This window comes from Oryx dammah, unplaced genomic scaffold (assembly GCF_014754425.2).
Source record: "Oryx dammah isolate SB20612 unplaced genomic scaffold, SCBI_Odam_1.1 HiC_scaffold_11210, whole genome shotgun sequence".
NCBI classification, from domain to species: Eukaryota; Metazoa; Chordata; class Mammalia; order Artiodactyla; family Bovidae; genus Oryx; species Oryx dammah.
Window position 1 is genome coordinate 4,807,779 of NW_024080603.1, and position 22,150 is coordinate 4,829,928.

Genomic DNA, 22,150 nt, shown 5'->3' on the forward strand with positions numbered 1-22,150 from the left:
CATTTACATTTGTTTGGTTATTTATCTCATCAATGCTGGGAAGTAATTGATTTTGATATGTTTCGGCACACTGACAGTATCAGACACGTTTGACGGCTCTCTGCTATCATGAAACAGGCATGGCAGATAATTTTCAAGCAGCAATAGCTTCATTTTCTAATGTATTTTAACAAAACTTGGTGTGGGCAAACGAAACAGTGGTTCCATTAAGTGAAAGTTATCTTTTGTTAAGCAAATTGGTTAACAGCAAAAGGTTCTCATTAATATTGATATGAAGGGACCAGAGGGACCACCTGCGACTTCTTCACAGACCACCAGTACTGCCCTCTGAACTGGGGAAGGTCTCATGGAAACTCTTGTGATTCATGAGGCGGTGTCATAGTTTCGAAGGTTCGTGGCAAAGAGAATTCTGTAACCTCGCTGGCAAACCCTTCTAGGTGCTGCTGCTGCCGCCAAGTCGCTTCAGTCATGTCTGACTCTGTGCGACCCCAGAGACGGCAGCCCACCAGGCTCCCCCGTCCCTGGGATTCTCCAGGCAAGAACACTGGAGTGGGTTGCCATTTCCTTCTCCAATGCAGGAAAGTGAAAAGTGAAAGTGAAGTCGCTCAGTCATGTCTGACTCCTAGCAACCCCATGGACTGCAGCCTACCAGGCTCCTCTGTCCATGGGATTTTCCAGGCAAGAGTACTGGAATGGGGTGCCATCACCTTCTAGGTGCTAGTTAATGCTGATTCTAGGAAACCTGAGTATATTGATTTTTTCACTTAAATTCTTCAGGCTACAGGTAAAACCTAACTCCATTTCTCTTTGTGCAATGTAGGAGGAAACAAAAGCCTAAAGATGGTAAATTACTTGCCCGTAATCTTAGCTAGTAAGTGGTAGACTTAGATTTGCACCCAGGTCTGTCTAACTCTGCAACACCCACTTTTTTGTTCTTAGCCATGGCACTGCCTTGCCCAGTTAGTGAGACTGTTAAGTAAACAAGATCATTCAGTTTCTTGTTAACTTCAATTCAAGATAGCGCCCACTATTGGCCATAAACCCATGTGAATCCCGCTCTGTGTCCAGGGCTCAGGTCAGTGTGAGGCAACTCACAGGCTCCCTCTGGAAATACTGGGAAAAAAGACTGCAGTGCTGCATGGCCCAGTGTGCTTCAGGAGCAAACCACAGAGCTCTAGCATTGAGTATCCCAGGCCTTTGGAGCAATTTCAGACTTCATCCGTGCATGCGTGCTCAGTTGATTCAGTCGTGTCTGACTCTGTGAGACCCTACAGACTGTAGCCCTTCATGCTTCTTTGTCCATGGGATTCTCTAGGCAAGAATACCGGAGTGGTTTGCCGTGCCCTTATCCAGGGGAATCTTGCTAACCCAGGGATCGAACACGTATCTCTTATATCTCCTGCATTGGTAGCTGGGTTCTTTACCACTAGTGCCACCTGGGAAATCCTTTACACTTCATATTACCCCGTAAGTTTAGTGCTGATATTTGAAAAGTCATAAAGGCTAATCTAAGTTCTGTTCAGTCGCTCAATCGTATCCGACTCTTTGCGACCCCATGGACTGCAGCACACCAGGCCTCCTTCTTTGTCGCCAACTCCTGGAGTTCACTCAAACTCACATCCATTGAGTCGGTGATGCCAACCAACCATCTCATTCTCTGTCATCCCCTTCTCCTCCTGCCTTCAATCTTTCCCAGCATCAGAGTCTTTTCTAATAAGTCAGTTCTATGCATCAGGTGGCCAAATTATTGGAATTTCAGCTTTAGCATCAGTCCTTCCAATGAATATTCAGGACTGATTTTCTTTAGGATTGACTGGTTTGATCTCCTTGCAGTCAAAGGGACTCTCAAGAGTCTTCTCCAACACCATAGTTTAAAAGCATCAATTCTTCGGCATTCAGCTTTCTTTATGGTCCAGCTCTCATATCCATACATGACTACTGGAAAAGCCATAGCTTTGACTAGATGGACCTTTGTTGGCAAAGTGATGTCTCTGCTTTTTAATATGCTGTCTAGGTTGGTCATAGTTTTTCTTCCAAGGAGCAAGCATGTTTTCATTTCATGGCTGCAGTCATCATCTGCAGTGATTTTGGAACCCCCCAAATAAAGTCTTTCACTGTTTCCACTTTTTCCCCATCTATTTGCCATGAAGTGATGGAACCAGATGCCATGATCTTATTTTTCTGAATGTTGAGCTTTAAGCCAACTTTCTCACTCTCCTCTTTCACTTTCATCAAGAGGCTCTTTAGTTCTTCACTTTCTGCCATAAGGGTGGTGTTACCTGCATATCTGAGGTTATTGATATTTCTCCCTGTAATCTTGATTCCAGCTTGTGCTTCATCTAGCCCAGCGTTTCTCATGATGTACTCTGCATAGAAGTTAAATGAGCAGGGTGACAATATACAGCCTTGACGTAGTCCTTTTCCTATCTGGAAACAGTCTGTTGTTCCATGTCCAGTTCTAACTGTTGCTTCCTGACCTGCATACAGATTTCTCAGGACACAGGTCAGGTGGTCTGGTATTCCCATCTCTTTCAGAATTTTCCATAGTTTGTTGTGGTCCACAGAGTCAAAGGCTTTGGCATAGTCAATAAAGCAGAAGTAGTTGTTTTTCTGGAACTCTCTCACTTTTTCGATGATACAACAGATGTTGGCAATTTGATCTCTTGTTCCTCTGCCTTTTCTAAATCCAGCTTGAACATCTGGAAGTTCACGGTTCATGTACAATTGGGGCCTGGCTTGAAGAATTTTGAGCATTACCTTACTAGCATGTGAGATGAGTGCAATTGTGTGGTAGTTTGAACATTCTTTGGCATTACCTTTCTTTGGGAATGGAATGAAAACTGACATTTTCCAGTTCTGTAGCCACTGCTGAGTTTTCCAAATTTGCTGGCATATTGAGTGCAGCACTTTCACAGCATCATCTTTCAGGATTTGAAGTAGCTCAACTGGAATTCCATCACCTCAACTAACTTTCCTCATAGTGATGCTTCCTAAGGCCCACTTGACTTTGAATTCCAGGATGTCTGGCTCTAGGTTGGTGATCACACCATTGTGATTATCTGGGTCATAAAGATCTTTTTTGTATAGTTCTTCCGTGTATTCTTGCCACCTCTTCTTAATATCTTCTGCTTCTGTAGGTCCATACCATTTCTGTCCTTTATTGAGCCATCTTTGCATGAAATGTTCCTTTGGTATCTTTAGTTTTCTTGAAGAGATCTCTAGACTTTCCCATTCTATTGTTTTCCTCTATTTCTTTGCATTGATCGCTAATCTAGGTTGGAGACTAGTAACTCTGTCTCACATCCCTTGTTTGTAGAATGAGGGTAATAGTAGTTCTTGTAGGATCAATGCCATATTACACATGAAAATGTTGGTACAGGGTTGAGGGGATAGCAAAATCTTAATAAAGCTTAGGTATGAAAAATATATTTAAATTGTTGCTATTATTTTTGCTTTTATGATTATAAACAACATGAGAACTGAGTGTTTATACACAGCTGAATAAGCAGTATGTGAGGTTCCTGACTGACCAGTGACTAAGCTGGTAAAAGATGGTGACTCCGGCAGCTACTGCTGCAGTGCGTATGTTTACGTAGATGCCTACACACCTTGAGAAGTCTTTGCATTAGTGTAACTCTTCCCAGAATTACATCCACTCTTGTAAAGAATGTTAGTATCTACTAACATAATATTTATTGTATTTACCTCTTGTCTCCAAAGCCTTACTTTGCAGTACTTTCATTTACCATATAGTTCTTGGGTTTCTCTCTTTCATTTCATCCTGGGATTGTTTAGTTTAGTCTTGCATTTATTCTTCATATTTTTAACCATCCTTCTTACTGAATTGTTCTTCCTCTTCTCACTCCTTTTTCATAGTTTTATTAATTTCATACTATGACCTTTTCTGTAATCTTGCATTAGCAGTTCTTACGTATAGGTCATTGGAGGTTTTTTAATACTTTTTAAAAGTTCATTTTTATTGGAGTATAATTGCTTTTCAATGTTGTGTTAGTTTCTGCTGTATGGCACAGTGAATCAGTTATATGTACACATATATTTCCTCCTTTTTGGATTTCCTTCCCATTTAGGTCACTACGGAGCTCTGAGTAGAGTTTCTTGTGCTATGCAGTAGGTTCTCATTAGTTATCTGTTTTATACATCAGTTCAGTTCAGTTCAGTCGCTCAGTTGTGTCCGACTCTTTGCGACCCCATGAATCGCAGCACGCCAGGCCTCCCTGTCCATCATCAACTCCCGGAGTTCACTCAGACTCACGTCCATCGAGTCCGTGATGCCATCCAGCCATCTCATCCTCGGTCATCTCCTTCTCCTCCTGCCCCCAATCCCTCCCAGCATCAGAGTCTTTTCCAATGAGTCAACTCTTCGCATGAGGTGGCCAAAGTACTGGAGTTTCAGCTTTAGCATCATTCCTTCCAAAGAACACCCAGGACTGATCTCCTTTAGGATGGACTGGTTGGATCTCCTTGCAGTCCAAGGGACTCTCAAGAGTCTTCTCCAACACCACAGTTCAAAAGCATCAATTCTTCAGCACTCAGCTTTCTTCACAGTCCAACTCTCACATCCATACATAACCACTGGAAAAACCATAGCCTGACTAGACGGACCTTAGTTGGCAAAGTAATGTCTCTGCTTTTGAATCTGCTATCTAGGGTGCTCATAACTTTCCTTCCAAGGAGTAAGCGTCTTTTAATTTTATGGCTGCAATCACCATCTGCAGTGATTTTGGAGCCCCCCAAAATAAAGTCTAACACTGTTTCCACTGTTTCCCCATCTATTTCCCATGAAGTGATGGGACTGGATGCCATGATCTTCATTTACTGAATGTTGAGCTTTAAGCCAACTTTTTTACTCTCCTCTTTCACTTTCATCAAGAGGCTTTTTAGCTCCTCTTCAGTTTCTGCCATAAGGGTGGTGTCATCTGCATATCTGAGGTTATTGATATTTCTCCCAGCAATCTTGATTCCAGCTTGTGCTTCTTCCAGCCCAGCGTTTCTCATGATGTACTCTGCATATAAGTTAAATAAGCAGGGTGACAATATATAGCCTTGACGAACTTGTCCTATTTGGAACCAGTTTGTTGTTTCTTGTCCAGTTCTAACTGTTGCTTCCTGACCTGCATACAGGTTTCTCAAGAGGCAGGTCAGGTGGTCTGGTATTCCCATTTCTTTCAGAATTTTCCACAGATTATATGTCAGTCCCAATCTCCCAATTCATTCCTGTCCCCCCACCCCGCTTACCCACTTGGCATCCGTAAGTTTGTTCTCTACATCCGTGTCTCAATTTCTGCTTTGCAGATAAGTTCATCTGTACTGTTTTTCTAGATTCCACATGTAAGTGATGTTATACAATGTTTATTTTTCTTTTTGTTTTTTTTTTCTACTTCTTAAAACTTAAAACCTTTGCTAAATGTTCAAACTGCACTGAGTTATTTTCATGCTATAAAACATTCAGACATGCTTAGACTTTTTATAATCATTTGTCCATACTTTATGGGCTTCCAGGTGGCACAGTGTAAAGAATCCACCTACCAATGCAGGAGACACAGAGACTTGAGTTCGATCTCTGGGTCAGGAAGATCCCCAGAGTAGGAAATGGTAACCCACTCCAGTATTCCTGCCTGGAAAATCCCATGGACAGAGGAGCCTGGCAGCCTTCAGTCCATACAGTCCATGTGAAGAGACATGACTGAGCACAGCACAGCAGCAGCTATACTTTATTAGCCTCAAAATACTGAACATCTGTTTAAAAGTTATAATTGTAGAAACTCTTTGTTTTATGTGGAAACATGTAACAGGCAAAACTCGGCAATGCATGACATTATTATGAAGTGTCCCCTGACATTGTGAGCGGTTCTTTAATTAACAGGCATGGTCTTCTCGAGCTCTCTATATGCTCGCACATTCATTAGCTGCAGCAGTCCCATATGAAGGGCTGTTTCAGATGAGTGAGGAGGAGGCATGTCACCCCAGCCCACAGGTAAAGCTGATTGGGTTTCCCTTCTGCCTTGCCCACAGATGCAAGCTCATTTGCCTGGACTGTCCCAAAACTTCCTCCTTGAAGACTGTAGATGAAAATATTCATCTTGATCAGCCTTTATCTCCCCCACACGGGAGGTGTGTCTCAGGAGTACACAGATGTACCCAGTTGTATATTCCCAGCCACCCCCAACCCAACCCCAACTGCCCTGCATTTGTGAGTCAGTGTGCTTTACACCGACCAACTAGGGTAGAAAATACCTAAGGAAGTTTGTTAGGAAGAAAAACACCATGTTTCCATCCTTCCTTGTATTCTAGACGCTGATACACATGAGGCCTCTGTCATTCACATCTTTTTCTTTCTCTTAAGCCAAACCCTGTCATGAAAATGGCATCGTGACTGTGCAGATGAACTCATGCAAATACAAGGAGGTTATTGAGAGGTCAGGGCCCTAATTTAGGAAGATTTAATGGGACCTGCTCACAGGACCTTCTGGTTACTTTGCTAGCAAGTACACACTAATTATGTACATCTCTTCAGGGCCTGCTGCCCCTGTTGAATGTTCCGAGTGTCTACGAGGTGAGTCAGCGGGTGGCTCCACCTCCCAGGGGTGTAAGCCCTCTGCCTCTTTCAGCTTCTTCCAGCTTCTTCCGGCTGGTGGGAGCAGGAAGTAGCCTCATGAATGGAGGTGCGTCCTAAGTGTCCAGGTTGGAGAAATAAAAAGCAGCAGGAAGTGAAAGGTTTTTCAGATATTTAAAGTTCCTGATGATATGACCTGAGGTTAAATTTGTAGGAAACTTTGCTTCAGAGATTGAGGTAAAGAGTCAGGTTTCTGAAGTCTAATTATGACTTAGCAAACCACAGGGGCACTAGATCCCAGAGGGATGAACCCCTCACTCCGTGTCAAAGCTGTGGTTGGAGGGCGAATTTATCTGGATGATCGCAGCTGCAGAAAGAACCAGGTTTATGTGAGGACCTGGGCCAGAGACCAGCCAGACGTTTTTCTAGGAAATGGCTGCAGGGCCAGCGAACTTTTTGTACTAGACGGAGAAATAATGGACACAATATCAAGCTCTGAAATAATTATTTTAAAACACGGTTTATTCTGTTATTGGAAAAACAGAGATATTCTTTCTTCCTTTATTTTTATTTTTTTAAAAGACTTGATTTTTTTTTTTTTTAACATGTATTTTTGGCTGCCTCTGGTCTTAATTGAGGGTGTATGGGCTTTTCTCTAGTGGTGGTGCTCAGGCTCCAGAGGAAGGAATGTCACTCAGTTGTGTCCGACTCTTTGTGACCCCATGGACTGTAGCCTACCAGGCTTCTCTGTCCATGGGATTTTCCAGGCAATAGTACTGGAGTTGGATTGCCATTTCCTTCTCCAGTGAATCTTCCCCACCCAGGGATCGAACCCGGGTCTCCTGCATTATAGACAGACGCTTTACCGTCTGAGCCACCAGGGAAGTCTCTTTCTTCCTATACTTGCTGTAATCCCTAGCAGGCAAGGGAGGCTGCTGGCCTCCTAAAAGTTCTCTAAGGGAGTCTGTTACAGTCCCCACTTTTGGGTTCATAGGAGAAACATCAAGACAATAGGCTGCATAGAGACTTTCATAATCTTGATTCTAAAATGTCCAACCTGACTAAAAATCTCTTCCTATATAATTGGTTGAAAGTTCATTTCTTAGCTGTGCAGTCTTTTCTTTTTTAAAAATTTTATTTATTTATTGTTGGTTACTCTGGGCCTTTGTTGCTTTGGTTTCTAGAGCTGTGGCACTCCAGCTTCTCATTGCGGTGTCTTCTCATAGCAAAGCATGGGCTCACAGTGAGCAGGCTCAGGAGTTGTGGCACACATGCTCAGTTGTCCCAAGGCAGGTGGAATCTTCCCAGACCAGAGATCAATCCCATGTCCCCTGCATTGGCAGGTGGATTCTTAACCACTGGACCACCAGGGAAGTTCTGTGGTTTTTTCTTGAGCGATTCGTAAAGTGAAATTTTAGCTGCACCTATACAGAACTTCGGAAAAGGCAATGGCACCCTGCTCCAGTATTCTTGCCTGGAAACTTCCACGGATGGAGGAGCCTGGTAGGCTGCAGTCCATGGGGTTGCGAAGAGTCAGACACGACTGAGTGACTTCACTTTCACTTTTCACTTTCATGCATTGGAGAAGGAAATGGCAACCCACTCCAGTGTTCTTGTCTGGAGAATCCCAGGGATGGTGGAGCCTGGTGGGCTGCTGTCTATGAGGTCGTACGGAGTCGGACACGACTGAATTGACTTAGCAGCAGCAGCAGCATACAGCATTTCTTCTGCATTTCCTCCTATCTACTCAATAGCATTGACTCAGATCCTTACCTTGGAAGAAGGACAAAGGGAGATGGGAGAGAAAAGCAGTGTTACTGATTGTCATGTTTTTTGGAAATGGACCCGTATGCTAAAGATTCATTTTCCAGAATCAATATTGGAGATACCTTTTGCCACAAAATAAGCTGCCTCCAAAGTTGTAGGTTAAAACAATAGCCACTTGTGTGGCTAACAATTTTGTGCATCAGCAGTTTGGGCTGAGCTTTGCCAGGCAGTTCTTCTGGTCTTGGAAGGCTCAGTCATGAGTCTGCAGGGTTGGCTGGCAACCTCAGGGTGGGCCCAGGTTGGTTGGCTTATTGCTGTTTTATACTGTCTCCTGAGTTCCAGCTGGCTGACTGAGGCTTTTGCACATGGTATCTGGGTAGGGATCTGAGAGAGAGCAGAAGTGCTCGACGCTTCCTCAAAGCCTCCCTTGGAACTACACGACATCAGTTGCACCACATTCTATTAGCCAAAGCAAGTCACAAGAATACCTGGGATTCAAGGCTAGCCTACCTCTTGATGGGGAAGGTTGTAGTCACATTCTAACAGCTCAGGTACAGGGAGGGGAAGAATTATAGTCATTTTTACAATATTTTATACCTACCATGTAAAAATAAAGTAGATTCAAATAATTTTATCTATTTGCTTATTTTTGGCTCTGCTGGGTCTTAGTTGGTGTGTGGGGTTTTCTCTAGTTATGGTGAGCGGTAGCTACATGCTAGTTGTGGTGTGCAGGCGTCTCACTGTGTGGCTTCTCTTGTTGCAGAGAAGAGTGTGTGGGCATTAGTAGCTGCTGCTCCTGGGCTCTAGAGCACAGGCTTAATTGTTGTGGGGCACGGGCTTAATTGCTCCACAGTATGTGGGAATCTTCCCAGACCAGGGATTGAACCCATGTCTCCTGCATTAGTAGCTGTATTCTTTACCACTGATCCGCCAGGGAAGCTCAGATCCAAATAATTTTATCCACAGACAAAAAAATGGGCTGACAAATACATTGTATGAGTCTGTACCTTACTTGAAATAGTAATTATTTTTGCTAATATTGAAAGTATCAAAAGAGGAAACTCAGATTCTCAGTTAATTCTCGTCTCTCATCCAAGGTTTCATGCACCATAAATCTAAAGCTCTTCCATTTAATACTGTAGTTTTTTTTTTTTTACTTTCTTTTTTTTTTCTTAAAAAAATTTTTTTTTGAAGGGTAATTGCTTTACAGAACTTTGTTGTTTTCTGTCAAACCTCAACATGAATCAGCCATAGGTATACATATGTCCCTTCCCTCTTGAACCTCCCTCCCATCTCCCTCCCCAGCCCACCACTCTAGGTTGATACAGAGCCCCTGTGTGAGTTTCATGAGCCATACAGCAAATTCCCATTGGCTGTTTTACATATGGTAATGTAAGTTTCCATGTTACTCTCTCCTACATCTCACCCTCTTCTCCCCTCTCCCCGTGTACATAAGTCTGTTCTCTGCGTCTGCTTCTCCCTTGCTGCCCTGTAAATAAATTTAATACCATAGCTTTAGTTTTGCCAGTTTATGTAGATGTTGTTGCAAACTGGGTTCTTTGGGAGGTTAGTCTCTGAGGGGGAGTGGAATTTGAAGGATGTTTACTGGATCGCATCACTGGGATCCATGCTGGTGGGGGAAGGAGGGTGGAGCAGAGGGAGATGCTGAGTGGCTGTGCGGTCCACAGCCTCAGTCACCTCTTCAGAGAGCTATGGGTCTGAGACGGCTATCAGAGTCATCCTGAGTGGGACCAGGGAGGCTGGGCCTTTTAGAAACAAGCGTCCCTTCACCAGTGATGGGATGCAGGCCTCCTCTGGGAAGGGCCTGACCTGGGGCAAAGTGGTTTCTGCAGCTGAGGCATATCTTATGGTGCCCCTGGATGCGGAGTGCCTGTGGACATCTCTTCTGGGGCTGAAGGGCCTGCCTTCCAGGGGCCGCACAGTGCTGGCGGGATGATGGTGAGACTCAAGCTACACAGCACTGGTTTAACCCACAGGAGAAGCAGCATGCACGCATAACATGATGGTGTTTATTGACTCTTGTTTACCTCAGTTCACTCAGTGGTGTCCAACTCTTTGCGACCCCATGGACTGCAGCATGCCAGGCTTCCCTGTCCATCACCAACTCCCAGAGCTTGCTCAAACTCATGTCCATTGAGTCAGTGATGCTATCCAACCACCTCATCCTCTGTCGTCCCCTTCTCCTCCTGCCTTCAGTCTTTCCCAGCATCGTGCTCTTTTCCAATGAGTCAGTTGTTTGCATCAAGTGGCCAAAGTATTGAAGCTTCAGCTTCAGCATCAGCCCTTCCAATGAATATTCAGGACTGATTTCCTCAGAGAATTTCAAATAGTTGTATAAAGGGTGTCTGACTCGCAGCACTGCTGAATTCATTGCTGCTGGAGCTGAGCGATAAATAGTGGGTTAACTGAGGAATTAATTAGCCATCGTGCAAACTGCTTTCACGTGAGTTTCATGTTGCCTTCTCCTCCTCCTCCAAAGGAGCACTGATTCCTGCCACCCTGACCTCTGGCCAGCAACTCCTGGCTCTTGGCGATGAAGATTTTCTCTCTCTTTTGTCTGGATCCTCAGTCACCCACATTGTCAATGGGAAGTGAGTTGGGACTAAGTAGGGGTCAGGGGCCAGCAGTTGAATCCATCTCTAAGGTAGTCATATCCAGAAAAATTAAAGCTTACCAAATAATTCTCATAGAATTAATTGTATTACAGCTACGTTTTTCTTCTCTTTGTGAAGACATAAAGCTACCTTCCCTAGTGACTTTAGAATAGAATTATTTGATGTGTGTATGGCCTTTCAGTCATCTGCTGCCCTACAGCTGGATTAGGAAAGTTCTAGTGCTTCCCATCTGGATATGGGACCACCCTATTAAAGGCCTTAGCATTGTCTTTGTAAGAGTTTGACTAGCCACACTGGGAGGCAGCATTGCCTCGAAGTTAAGAACGCAGGATCTGGAATCTGACTGTTCCGACTCTGATGTTTTCTAGATGTGTGTTCTTGAATGAGTCCATCCCTCAAAGCCTCAGTTTCCTCATCTACGTGATGGAGACTTTAAAAGCTGTTCCCTCCAGGAACAACTACAAGGATTCTGCAAGGTGATGCCCATGAAGAGACTGGCATGGACCCTGGCACGTAAGTTTTAGCTTCTCTTTAGGAGGAGGAGTGGTGATGGTGGTGCTGGGACAATTGGGATCTGCCCTCTGTCACATTCCCTTAAACCCTCACTGCTCTTTATGGTCTACTTAATCTGCCAGTTTTTTAATTTTTCTGCTGTGGGAGACCTGAAGCAATAGATCGTGGGGAGATGTGAAAGAATGCAGAGGAGAGAAATGTATGTTTGAAAAATACTACAGATTCACATTTCAAAATAACACCACATGGAATATATTTAGGAGAATTACATCAAAATAAATCATTATGGCCGCTTCAGTGATGCCTGAGAGCGGGTACCCAAGGCAGTAGAGAGAGGTGTGTGTCCCTGGGGTCGTGGCCCCGGGAGTGAATCACTTGGGTTCAGCAGTGGGGGGTGTGGAGTGGGGTCCAGCAGGAGGAGCCCCGGTGCATATTGCGTGCCCACATGGGAAGCACACAGAACTGCAGGCCTCTCCCCGTTGCACCCAGAGGTGTCTAGCCAGCAGTAACTGATGAGAGGGACAGGGACCAAGGCAAACCGAGTAAGGTTTCTAAATATAAGGACTTTCGATGTAGTCAGTGAAACCTCAGCTGTTCTATAATAAGGTTTAACCTTGGTCCACCAGAGCAAGACTTCACCAGATGGTGGTTTACTCTTGTTTGGCCTCGAGTCACAACTGTGTGTTGCAGAGAGGGACACTGCTGAATTAACAAACCAGAAACACAGAGATATTTATTTTTATAAGTGTGGATTAGCTGTGAGCTTCATGTTCTACAGTGGGAAGGAAGACCTCTATCTCTGGCAGTGGTGATTTATTGGTGTACTTCTAGATCTGGTAAACTCTTATTTAGTTGGCCTGATGGAGTCTTGGTGTGTTGTGATTAATCCCTGTGCCTTGCTGAGCTGTTTATCACGCTTACACTCAGGTTACCAACCTTCAGAGAACTAGAATACAATGAAATGCATGAACACTGAAGCAAGTAAAATAAATTTACTCTCTCGTGCAATTTAGAAGAGCTTTAGGATCTTGGACCTCACTGCTGCCGTTATCACTTTGCGGTCCTACAGGTTAGATACAAACTGTCGGGCCTAACAGAAGCCCCGAGGCTGCCTTGTAACCACGTCCTCACCATCTGATTCTGAACTGCTGCTTTTTTTTTTTTTTTTTTAATAAAAGGCCATGCCTCAAGAACTGCTTCAGAAACTACTTGCAAAGTAAAACTCTCACTGTTTGCAGATGACATGGTCCTCTACATAGAAAACCCTAAAGACTCCACCAGAAAATTACTAGAGCTAACCAATGAATATAGTAAAGTTGCAGGATATAAAATCAACACATAGAAATCCCTTGCACTCTTATACACTAATAATGAGAAAATAGAAAGAGAAATTAAGGAAACAATTCCATTCACCATTGCAATGAAAAAAATAGAATACTTAGGAATATCTACCTAAAGAAACTAAAGACCTAGATATCATTTCAGTTCAGTCACTCAGTCGTGTCCGACTCTTTGCAACCCCATGAATCGCAGCACGCCAAGCCTCCCCGTCCATCACCAACTCCCAGAGTTCACTCAGACTCATGTCTATCGAGTCAGTGATGCCATCCAGCCATCTCATCCTCTGTCATCCCCTTCTCCTCCTGCCCCAAATCCCTCCCAGCATCAGAGTCTTTTCCAATGAGTCAACTCTTTGCATGAGGTGGCCAGAGTACTGGAGTTTCAGCTTTAGCATCATTCCTTCCAAAGAAATCCCAGGGCTGATCTCCTTCAGAATGGACTGGTTGTATCTCCTTGCAGTCCAAGGGACTCTCAAGAGTCTTTTCCAACACCACAGTTCCAAAGCATCAATTCTTCGGTGCTCAGCTTTCTTCACAGTCCAACTCTCACATCCATACATGACCACAGGAAAAACCATAGCCTTGACTAGACGGACCTTAGTCGGCAAAGTAATGTCTCTGGTTTAGAATATGCTATCTAGGTTGGTCATAACTTTTCTTCCAAGGAGTAAGCGTCTTTTAATTTTATGGCTGCAATCACCATCTGCAGTGATTTTGGAGCCCCCCAAAAGAAATTCTGACACTGTTTCCACTGTTTCCCCATCTATTTCCCATGAAGTGATGGGACCGGATGCCATGATCTTCGTTTTCTGAATGTTGAGCTTTAGGCCAACTTTTTTACTCTCTTCTTTCACTTTCATCAAGAGGCTTTTTAGTTCCTCTTCAGTTTCTGCCATAAGGGTGGTGTCATCTGCATATCTGAGGTTATTGATATTTCTCCCGGCAATCTTGATTCCAGCTTGTGTTTCTTCCAGCCCAGCATTTCTCATGATGTACTCTGCATAGAAATTAAATAAGCAGAGTGACAATATACAGCCTTGATGTACTCCTTTTCCTATTTGGAACCAGTCTGTTGTTCCATGTCCAGTTCTAACTGTTGCTTCCTGACCTGCATACAGGTTTCTCAAGAGGCAGGTGAGGTGGCCTGGTATTCCCATCTCTTTCAGAATTTTCCACAGTTTCTTGTGATCCACACAGTCAAAGGCTTTGGCATAGTCAATAAAGCAGAAATAGATGTTTTTCTGGAACTCTGTTGCTTTTTCCATGATCCCGCGGATGTTGGCAATTTGATCTCTGGTTCCTCTGCCTTTTCTAAAACCAGCTTGAGCATCTGGAAGTCCACGGTTCATGTATTGCTGAAGCCTGGCTTGGAGAATTTTGAGCATTACTTTACTAGTGTGTGAGATGAGTGCAATTGTGTGGTAGTTTGAACATTCTTTGGCATTGCCTTTCTTTGGGATTGGAATGAAAACTGACCTTTTCCAGTCCTGTGGCCAGTGCTGAGTTTTCCAAATTTTGGCATATTTTAAGAGCTATATATGCTGCTAAGTCACTTCAGTCGTGTCCGACTCTGTGTGACCCCATAGACGGCAGCCCACCAGGCTCCCCAGTCCCTGGGATTCTCCAGGCAAGAACACTGGAGTGGGTTGCCATTTCCTTCTCCAATGCATGAAAGTGAAAAGTGAAAGTGAGGTCGCTCAGCCGTGTGTGACCCTCAGTGACCCCATGGACTGCGGCCTTCCAGGCTCCTCCATCCATGTGATTTTCCAGGCAAGAGTACTGGAGTGGGGTGCCATTGCCTTCTCCGAAGACCTATATATAGAAAACTATAAAACACTGGTGAAAGAAATCAAAGAGGACGCTAATAGATAGAGAAATATACCATGTTCATGGATTGGAAGAATCAATATAATGAAAATGAGTTTACTGCCCAAAGCAATCTACAGATTCAGTGCAATCCCTATCAAGCTACCAGCAGTATTTTTCACAGAGCTAGAACAAATAATTTCACAATTTGTATAGAAATACAAAAAACCTTGAATAGCCAAAGCAACCTTAAAAGAAGAATGGAACTGGAGGAATCAACCTGCCTGACTTCAGGCTCTACTACAAAGCCACAGTCATCAAGACAGTATTTTACTGGCACATAGACAGAAATATAAATCAATGAAACAAAGTAGAAAGCCCAGAGATAAATCCATGCACCTATGGACACCTTATCTTTGACAGAAGAGGCAAGAATATACAATGGATTAAAGACAATCTCTTTTAACAAGTGGTGCTGGGAAAACTGGTCAACTACTTGTAAAAGAATGAAGCTAGAACACTTTCTATACACAAAAATAAACTCAAAATGGATTAAAGATCTAAATGTAAGATCAGAAGCTATAAAACTCCTAGAGGAGAACATAGGCAAAACACTCTCCAACATAAATCACAGCAAGATCTTCTATGACCCACCTCCCAGAATATAGGAAATAAAAGTAAAAAATAAACAAATGGGATCCAATTAAAATTAAAAGCTTCTGCACAACAAAGGAAACTATAAGCAAGGTGAAAAGACAGCCTTCAGAATGGGAGAAAATAATAGCAAATGAAGCAACTGACAAACAACTAATCTCAAAAATATACAAGCAACTCCTGCAGCTCAATTCCAGAAAAATAAACGAACCAATTAAAAAATGGGCCAAAGAACTAAATAGACATTTCTCCAAAGAAGACATACAGATGGCTAACAAACACATGAAAAGATGCTCAACATCACTCATTATCAGAGAAATGCAAATCAAAACCACAATGAGGTACCATTTCACGCCAGTCAGAATGTCTGTGATCCAAAAGTCTACAAGCAATAAATGCTGGAGAGGGTGTGGAGAAAAGGGAACCCTCTTACACTGTTGGTGGGAATGTGAACTAGTACAGCCACTATGGAGAACAGTGTGGAGATTCCTTAAAAAACTGGAAATAGATCTGCCATCAGTTCAGTTCAGTTCAGTTGCTTAATCGTGTCCGAGTCTTTGCGACCCCATGAATTGCAGCACGCCAGGCCTCCCTGTTCATCACCATCTCCTGGAGTTCACTCAGACTCATGTCCGTCGTGTCAGTGATGCCATCCAGCCATCGCATCCTCGGTCATCCCCTTCTCCTGCCCCCAATCCCTCCCAGCATCAGAGTTTTTTCCAATGAGTCAACTGTTTGCATGAGGTGGCCAAAGTACTGGAGTTTCAGCTTTAGCATCATTCCTTCCAAAGAAATCCCAAGGTTGATCTCCTTTAGAATGGACTGGTTGGATCTCCTTGCCATACAACCCAGCAATCCCACTGCTGGGCATACACATGGAGGAAACCAGAATTGAAAGAGACACATGTACCTCAGTGTTCATTGCAGCACTGTTTATAATAGCCAGGACATAGAAGCAACCTAGATGTCCATCAGCAGACGAATGGATAAGAAAGCTTTGGTACATATACACAATGGAGTATTACTCAGCCATTAAAAAGAATACATTTGAATCAGTTCTAATGAAGTGGATGAAACTGGAGCCTATTATACAGAGTGAAGTAAGCCAGAAAGAAAAACACCAGTACAGTATACTAACGCATATATATGGAATTTAGAAAGATGGTAATGATAACCCTGTATACAAGACAGCAGAAGAGACACAGATGTGTAGAACAGTCTTTTGGACTCTGTGGGAGAGGGAGAGGGTGGGATGATTTGGGAGAATTTCATTGAAACATGTATAATATCATATAAGAAACGAATTGCCAGTCCAGGTTCGATGCAGGATACAGGATGCTTCGGGCTGGTGCACTGGCATGACCCAGAGGGATGGTACGGGGAAGGAGACGGGAGGGGGATTCAGGATGGGGACCAAGTGTACACCCGTGGCAGACTCATGTTGATGTATGGCAAAACCAATACAATATTGTAAAGTAATTAGCCTCCAATTAAAATAAATAAGTTTAAATTAAAAAAAAAAAAAGAAGAAACTACTTTCAGTCATTTGAGTCCTCTCTGGTCTTAGTTCTGGGTCCATGGGATTGTCCTGCTGCAGAAGCCCTCAGATGTCTGCCATTCCCGAGCCACGCTAAAGTGGAGCTGTGGATAGAAATGCTCTGGAGGGAAGTATTCATGGGAGATGCTCTGCCTGGGAGCTCCAGGCCCTCTGCTCTTTCCAGGCCTGGCGACTGGCTGGAAGGTGGGCTGCTGATGTCTCAGTCTGCTTCTGGCTGTCCAGGAAGGAAAGTGGCCCGAAGGGCTTCTTAAGTCAAAGAAAATGTAAATCACTGTTCAAGTAATTCATTCCTGGCCACGGTTGCCCATGATCTGTAACCTCTAAGGGCCTTACGTGCTAAGTCACGTCAGTCATGTCTGATTCTGTATAAGCCTGTGGACTGCAGCCCACCAGGCTCCTCTGTCTATGGGATTCTCCAGGCAGGACAACTGGAGTGGCTTGCCATTTCCTCCTCCACAGGATCTTCCTGACCCAGGGATCGAACCCGTGTCTCTCACGTCTCCTGCATTGGCAGGCAGGTTCTTTACCACTAGCGCCACCTGGGAAGCACCCAAGGGCTTTATATCAAAGTCTTTTTGTTGTTTCTGTTCTAGTTTTTTTTTTAATATAAATTTATTTATTTTAATTGGAAGCTAATTACTTTACAATATTGTAGTGGTTTTGCCATATATCAACATGAATCTGCCATGGGTGTACACGTGTTCCCCATCCTGAACCCCCCTCTCACCTCCCTCCCCATACCATCCCTCTGGGTCATCCCAGTGCACCAGCCCCGAGCATCCTGTATCATGCATCGAACCTGGACTGGCGATTGGTTTCATATATGATATTATACATGTTTCAATGCCATTCTCCCAAATCATCCCACCCTCTCCCTCTCCCACAGAGTCCAAAAGACTGTTCTATAAATTTGTGTTTCTTTTCTTGTCTCGCATACAGGGTATCGTTACCATCTTTCTAAATTCCATATATATGTGTTAGTATACTGTATTGGTGTCTTTCTTTCTGGCTTACTTCACTCTGTATAATAGGCTCCAGTTTCATCCACCTCATTAGAACTGATTCAAATGTATTCTTCTTAATGGCTGAGCAATACTCCATTGTGTATATGTACCACAGCTTTCTTATCCATTCATCTGCTGATGGACATTTAGGTTGCTTCCATGTCCTGGCTATTATAAACAGTGCTGTGATGAACACTGGTGTACACGTGTCTCTTTCAATTCTGGTTTCCTCGGTGTGTATGCCCAGCAGTAGGATTGCTGGGTCATAAGGCAGTTCTATTTATTTGCAATTTTTTAAGGAATCTCCCATACTGTTCTCCATAGTGGCTGTACTAGTTTGCATTCCCACCAACAGTGTAAGAGGGTTCCCTTTTCTAGTTGTTTTAATCATCTTTAAAAGGAGACAAAGGTTCTCATTGTATTCTTGATCCTATTGTGTAGACAGTTTGGAACAAGGAGACTGGTTTTCTTGGATAACTGTTAAGTGGATTAACTTCAAATGGGAATTATGGGAGGGCTGTGAACAGCACAGCAAGTGTTCAGATGTTTCTGTTAAAATACGTGGCCGGCCTGGACATGGGCTCTGCCGCTGATCGCTTGGCCCATCACCCTTAGGCGGGCTGGCCAGGCTCTCCCCAGATACACAGACATGGGAATGGACTCCTCAGGATCCTTCCTTCAGTTTCCAGCCCATCTCCCGAGCTTTTCTCTTACCCTGCCTGCTGCTCCTCTCTAGCTCTTGACTGGGGCATCTCAGCTGTTGCCTGCAGCTTCTGGCCTCCCTCTCACCCGTCATCAGCCCTGGTGCCTGGTGAGCTGCCGCTGTGGCCGCCCCTGCACTCTGCTTTGTACTCACACTCGGGTCACTCTGGGTCACACTCCCCATCCTGCTGGACTCTGCGCTCTCACCCCAAGGCTAGTGCACGTGTGTATGTGGGTGTACATTTGCCTCAAGAGAAAGGTACTAACAGACTTGTTTTACCACAAACACCTTTTAATGGGTTTTCAGTAGATCTGACCAGTTCTGCAATAGTCATTAATTGTACAAGTTCAGCATTTTTGGTTATTGATTCACTGACTGACATCATTTAGACCTACTCAGTAGGAGTGCTAGGCTTCACATTCAGAAGTTACTGGTTACCTTCAGTCTTGAAGTGGATGTAAGGGTGATCCGACTGTGAGGTCTGTCTCCCCACACATAGGTGAGTTGGCTACACTTTATCTCCATGGTTGAGATAGACATTTTCCCGCCAAGTCCACACGAGCATTTCCTGAAGCTGTCAGAAGAGAGACGTCGTTCCCAGATGGATCACTGCTTCATAAAGTGCCTACACCTTGTCAAGGGCAAGCACCGGAAGTAAGAGTTTGGTGTACAGTGTATTTATGTCCATTGAAAAAGCAAATAGACCCTCCAGAAGAATGAGCAAGAAAATGATAACGTAGGATTCCTCTGAGGAAAGGATTCAGGCAGCTTGGGAGTCGGGGGAAGAAGGGAAAATTTTCACTGTTAGTACTTTTGTAACTTTTGAATTTTAAATTCTGTGAATATTATGGCTTAAAAAAAAAAAAAAAACAAGTAAAATCTACTTTTAAATGTTAAGTCCTTGAAAAGGAGGTGGGGGCTGAGATGCTACCACCTGGAATCTTGAGTGAACTGATGAGAATGGTACACAAGTGTAGATACAGAAAGTGAATCCGTAGGAAATCATAGAAGAAAGAAGTGGAACTCAGCATTAGAGGATTATGTGTGGTAGCTATTGTTGTTGCTTCCTGAAAATATATTGTCCACCTCTCATGAATGTGTACCTGCTGGGTCTCTGGCCCATGGCTGGGAAGGGAGTGGGCAGGTGGATGACAGGCCAAAGTAAGATGCTCGTGCGAAGCTTCGTGCTGTAGTGAATTTGAGACTGCCAGCTGCATTCCTTCTACCGAAACACAAGTGTGGGTTTCTGTGAGGGTCCAGCACCAATTAGGGATTTGAAAACTGGCAAAGTGTTTATTTTTGTGAGGCCCATGTGAATTTTAGGCAGGAAGATACTGGGTTTGGTGATACCCTGTCACAGTATCTTCCTTAATGAATGTCTGTCCTCCTCAAAACAGAATAAATTTGTGTTCCTTGGTGTAAACACTAAATAATATACACAGAAAGTGCTTTACAATATTGGTTAAGGGGGTATCTACAATCTGCTGTTTACATTCCTGTCTCCTTTTCTTGGTGACAAATGAGCCTAATACAGTGAGGAAGCTACAGCAGAGCCCACAGAGGGGAAATCTCAGTTCACCAAACACATAGCTTGGTTATCGAGTTTGCAGATCAACCAGTGGGCCACCAGCACTAAAGCTCTTCAAAGGATTAACACAAATGTTAAAAATTAGAATTTACTTATTAAGCACACTGAATGCTGCACTGGATTAGCTTCTGTGCCCAGTTTTTTAAACATAAGATTTTTTTTTTTTTAAAGCAGAGCATGCACAAGATTTATTCATTGGGTCACGTTTGATGGACAATTAAAATTTCATACCCAAATAGTCTTACTGCAACTTGAAACTATGGGACATTGGAACAAAGGCAAATCCCGGAGGTGGGCAGAATTTTCTACTGACCTAAAACCAGGTGAGCCACCCCTTCTGGGATCACAAAGCAGGACCAGAGTCCTTCGTTTTACTTCTCTCCTCACAGTCAGGTTGAACATGTTCAGCTGCCAGCTCATCATCTTGGTGTCATATATTAGGTCATTTATGTGGGTTATTTAATCTTTACAACTGCCAGTTGGGCTCTAATTATTCTGTTTTATGGATGAAGAAGCTGGGACACAGAGAGGCTAAGTCGTTTGACCCAAATCACAAAGTTAGTCTGTGGTCAAACCTAGGTAGTATGACTCTCAAACCTGCCTTCTAAGCACCAGATGAAAGAAAAATGCTGTGCTTAGTGGGGCTTTTTAATATACTGTGTTTAATGGGAAAGTATTAACCTTAACTATGTTTGAATGGTAGACAAACACTCTAGTAAGCTTGGGTGGCCAGATCCAGTCATGCAGGTGTGCACAGCCCAGCTGCAGGGCCCATCCGTGTTACAGCCCCTGTGAGGGGACCCCTTAGTCCTGTGTAGTGATCAGCATACACAGCCGTGTGCCATGACCTCGAGTCCCTGAAAGACTGGTGAGCTTTGTGTAGTGATGTCTTTACACTGAGTGATACTAGTTCCTAAATCATCCCTGTAAAGTTAGGAAAGTTGATTATAGACAAAGAAAAGCAAAGGAGGGGAAGAGATGATGTAAACCATGAAGAGATGGGCAAACTTATTTTTTTAACTACATGCTTCCAATTTGACAGACCGAGTGAATTTGCTTTGCTGTGAGAAACTTGGAAATTTAAATTTTTCTCCCACATCTCTTCCCTCTGTCTTCTGGACTGTGTTTATCACATTATTATTTTTACATGATCAAGATTTATAGTATTCACAATATGCGAGGTATCATAATTCCCACAGTTGCCTAGTTTTAATCCTACATCTAAATGGACCACCGGACTTTCTATCATGGGCTTTCCATGACTCAGAGTGGTTAATTTCTTAGTTGGCCCCCATACTATCACTGGGTTCCTATTATTTTGTGACTTTTAAGTATTTCTGTGGGATGGATCCCAAGAACTTGGAATTCTTGGGAAACAGGGGACAAGTATTTAAAATTTTTGTAGGCATTGTCCAATTGGCCTCTAAATACCTGGATCATGTTATACAATCACTAGGTATTTGAGAATATCTTTTGCCTTGAGTTTTTTGTTGATGTTCGGTCCCTAAGGCATGTCCGACTCTTCACGACCCCACGGACTGCAGCATGCCAGACTTCCCTGTCTTCCAACCTTGAATGTTAACCAACCAACCTTGAATAGTAACACTTAAATTTTTCTTAATTATTTGAAGAATTGAGAAGAGCATCTCACCCCAAAACCTAGAGATAATGATTATTAATAATTTCTTGTATATTTTCCACAACATTTTGCTGATATAGAAGTATAAAATTTACACACCGCACACATACACACAATGTCTTTTTTTTAACAGGAAAGGGCACAGTCAATGCAAACTGTTCTCCATCTTGCTTTTTTCTCCTTTAATCTTACAGAAAGTTTCATATCAGCATATATCCAACTAAATGTTAAAAGCTGTTGCAATATATAGATATTCCAATATATAGATGACCATTATATAGTTGTTCCAGTATTTCTTTAAGGTTCTATTAATGGTCTTTTAGGTTGTTCCAGACTTTTACTTCAAAAAAATACTACAGTTAAAACTT

The 22,150-nt window shown here is 43.3% G+C and overlaps 1 protein-coding gene and 1 non-coding gene across 2 annotated transcripts in view; one reads left to right on the plus strand and one right to left on the minus strand.

Annotated features, from left to right (window-relative positions):
• Positions 1-22,150, plus strand: part of LOC120860933 (vegetative cell wall protein gp1-like) — a 109,227-nt gene that overhangs the window by 10,895 nt on the left and 76,182 nt on the right. Inside the window, exons 2-3 of the mRNA XM_040236643.1 lie at positions 5,885-5,995; positions 6,536-6,683. Of these exons, the coding sequence (XP_040092577.1) occupies positions 5,885-5,995; positions 6,536-6,683 (259 nt within the window). The remainder of the gene's footprint in view (positions 1-5,884; positions 5,996-6,535; positions 6,684-22,150) is intronic.
• On the minus strand, positions 7,387-7,458 carry TRNAY-AUA. Its single transcript has one exon. It is a non-coding gene; the product is annotated as a tRNA-Tyr (tRNA).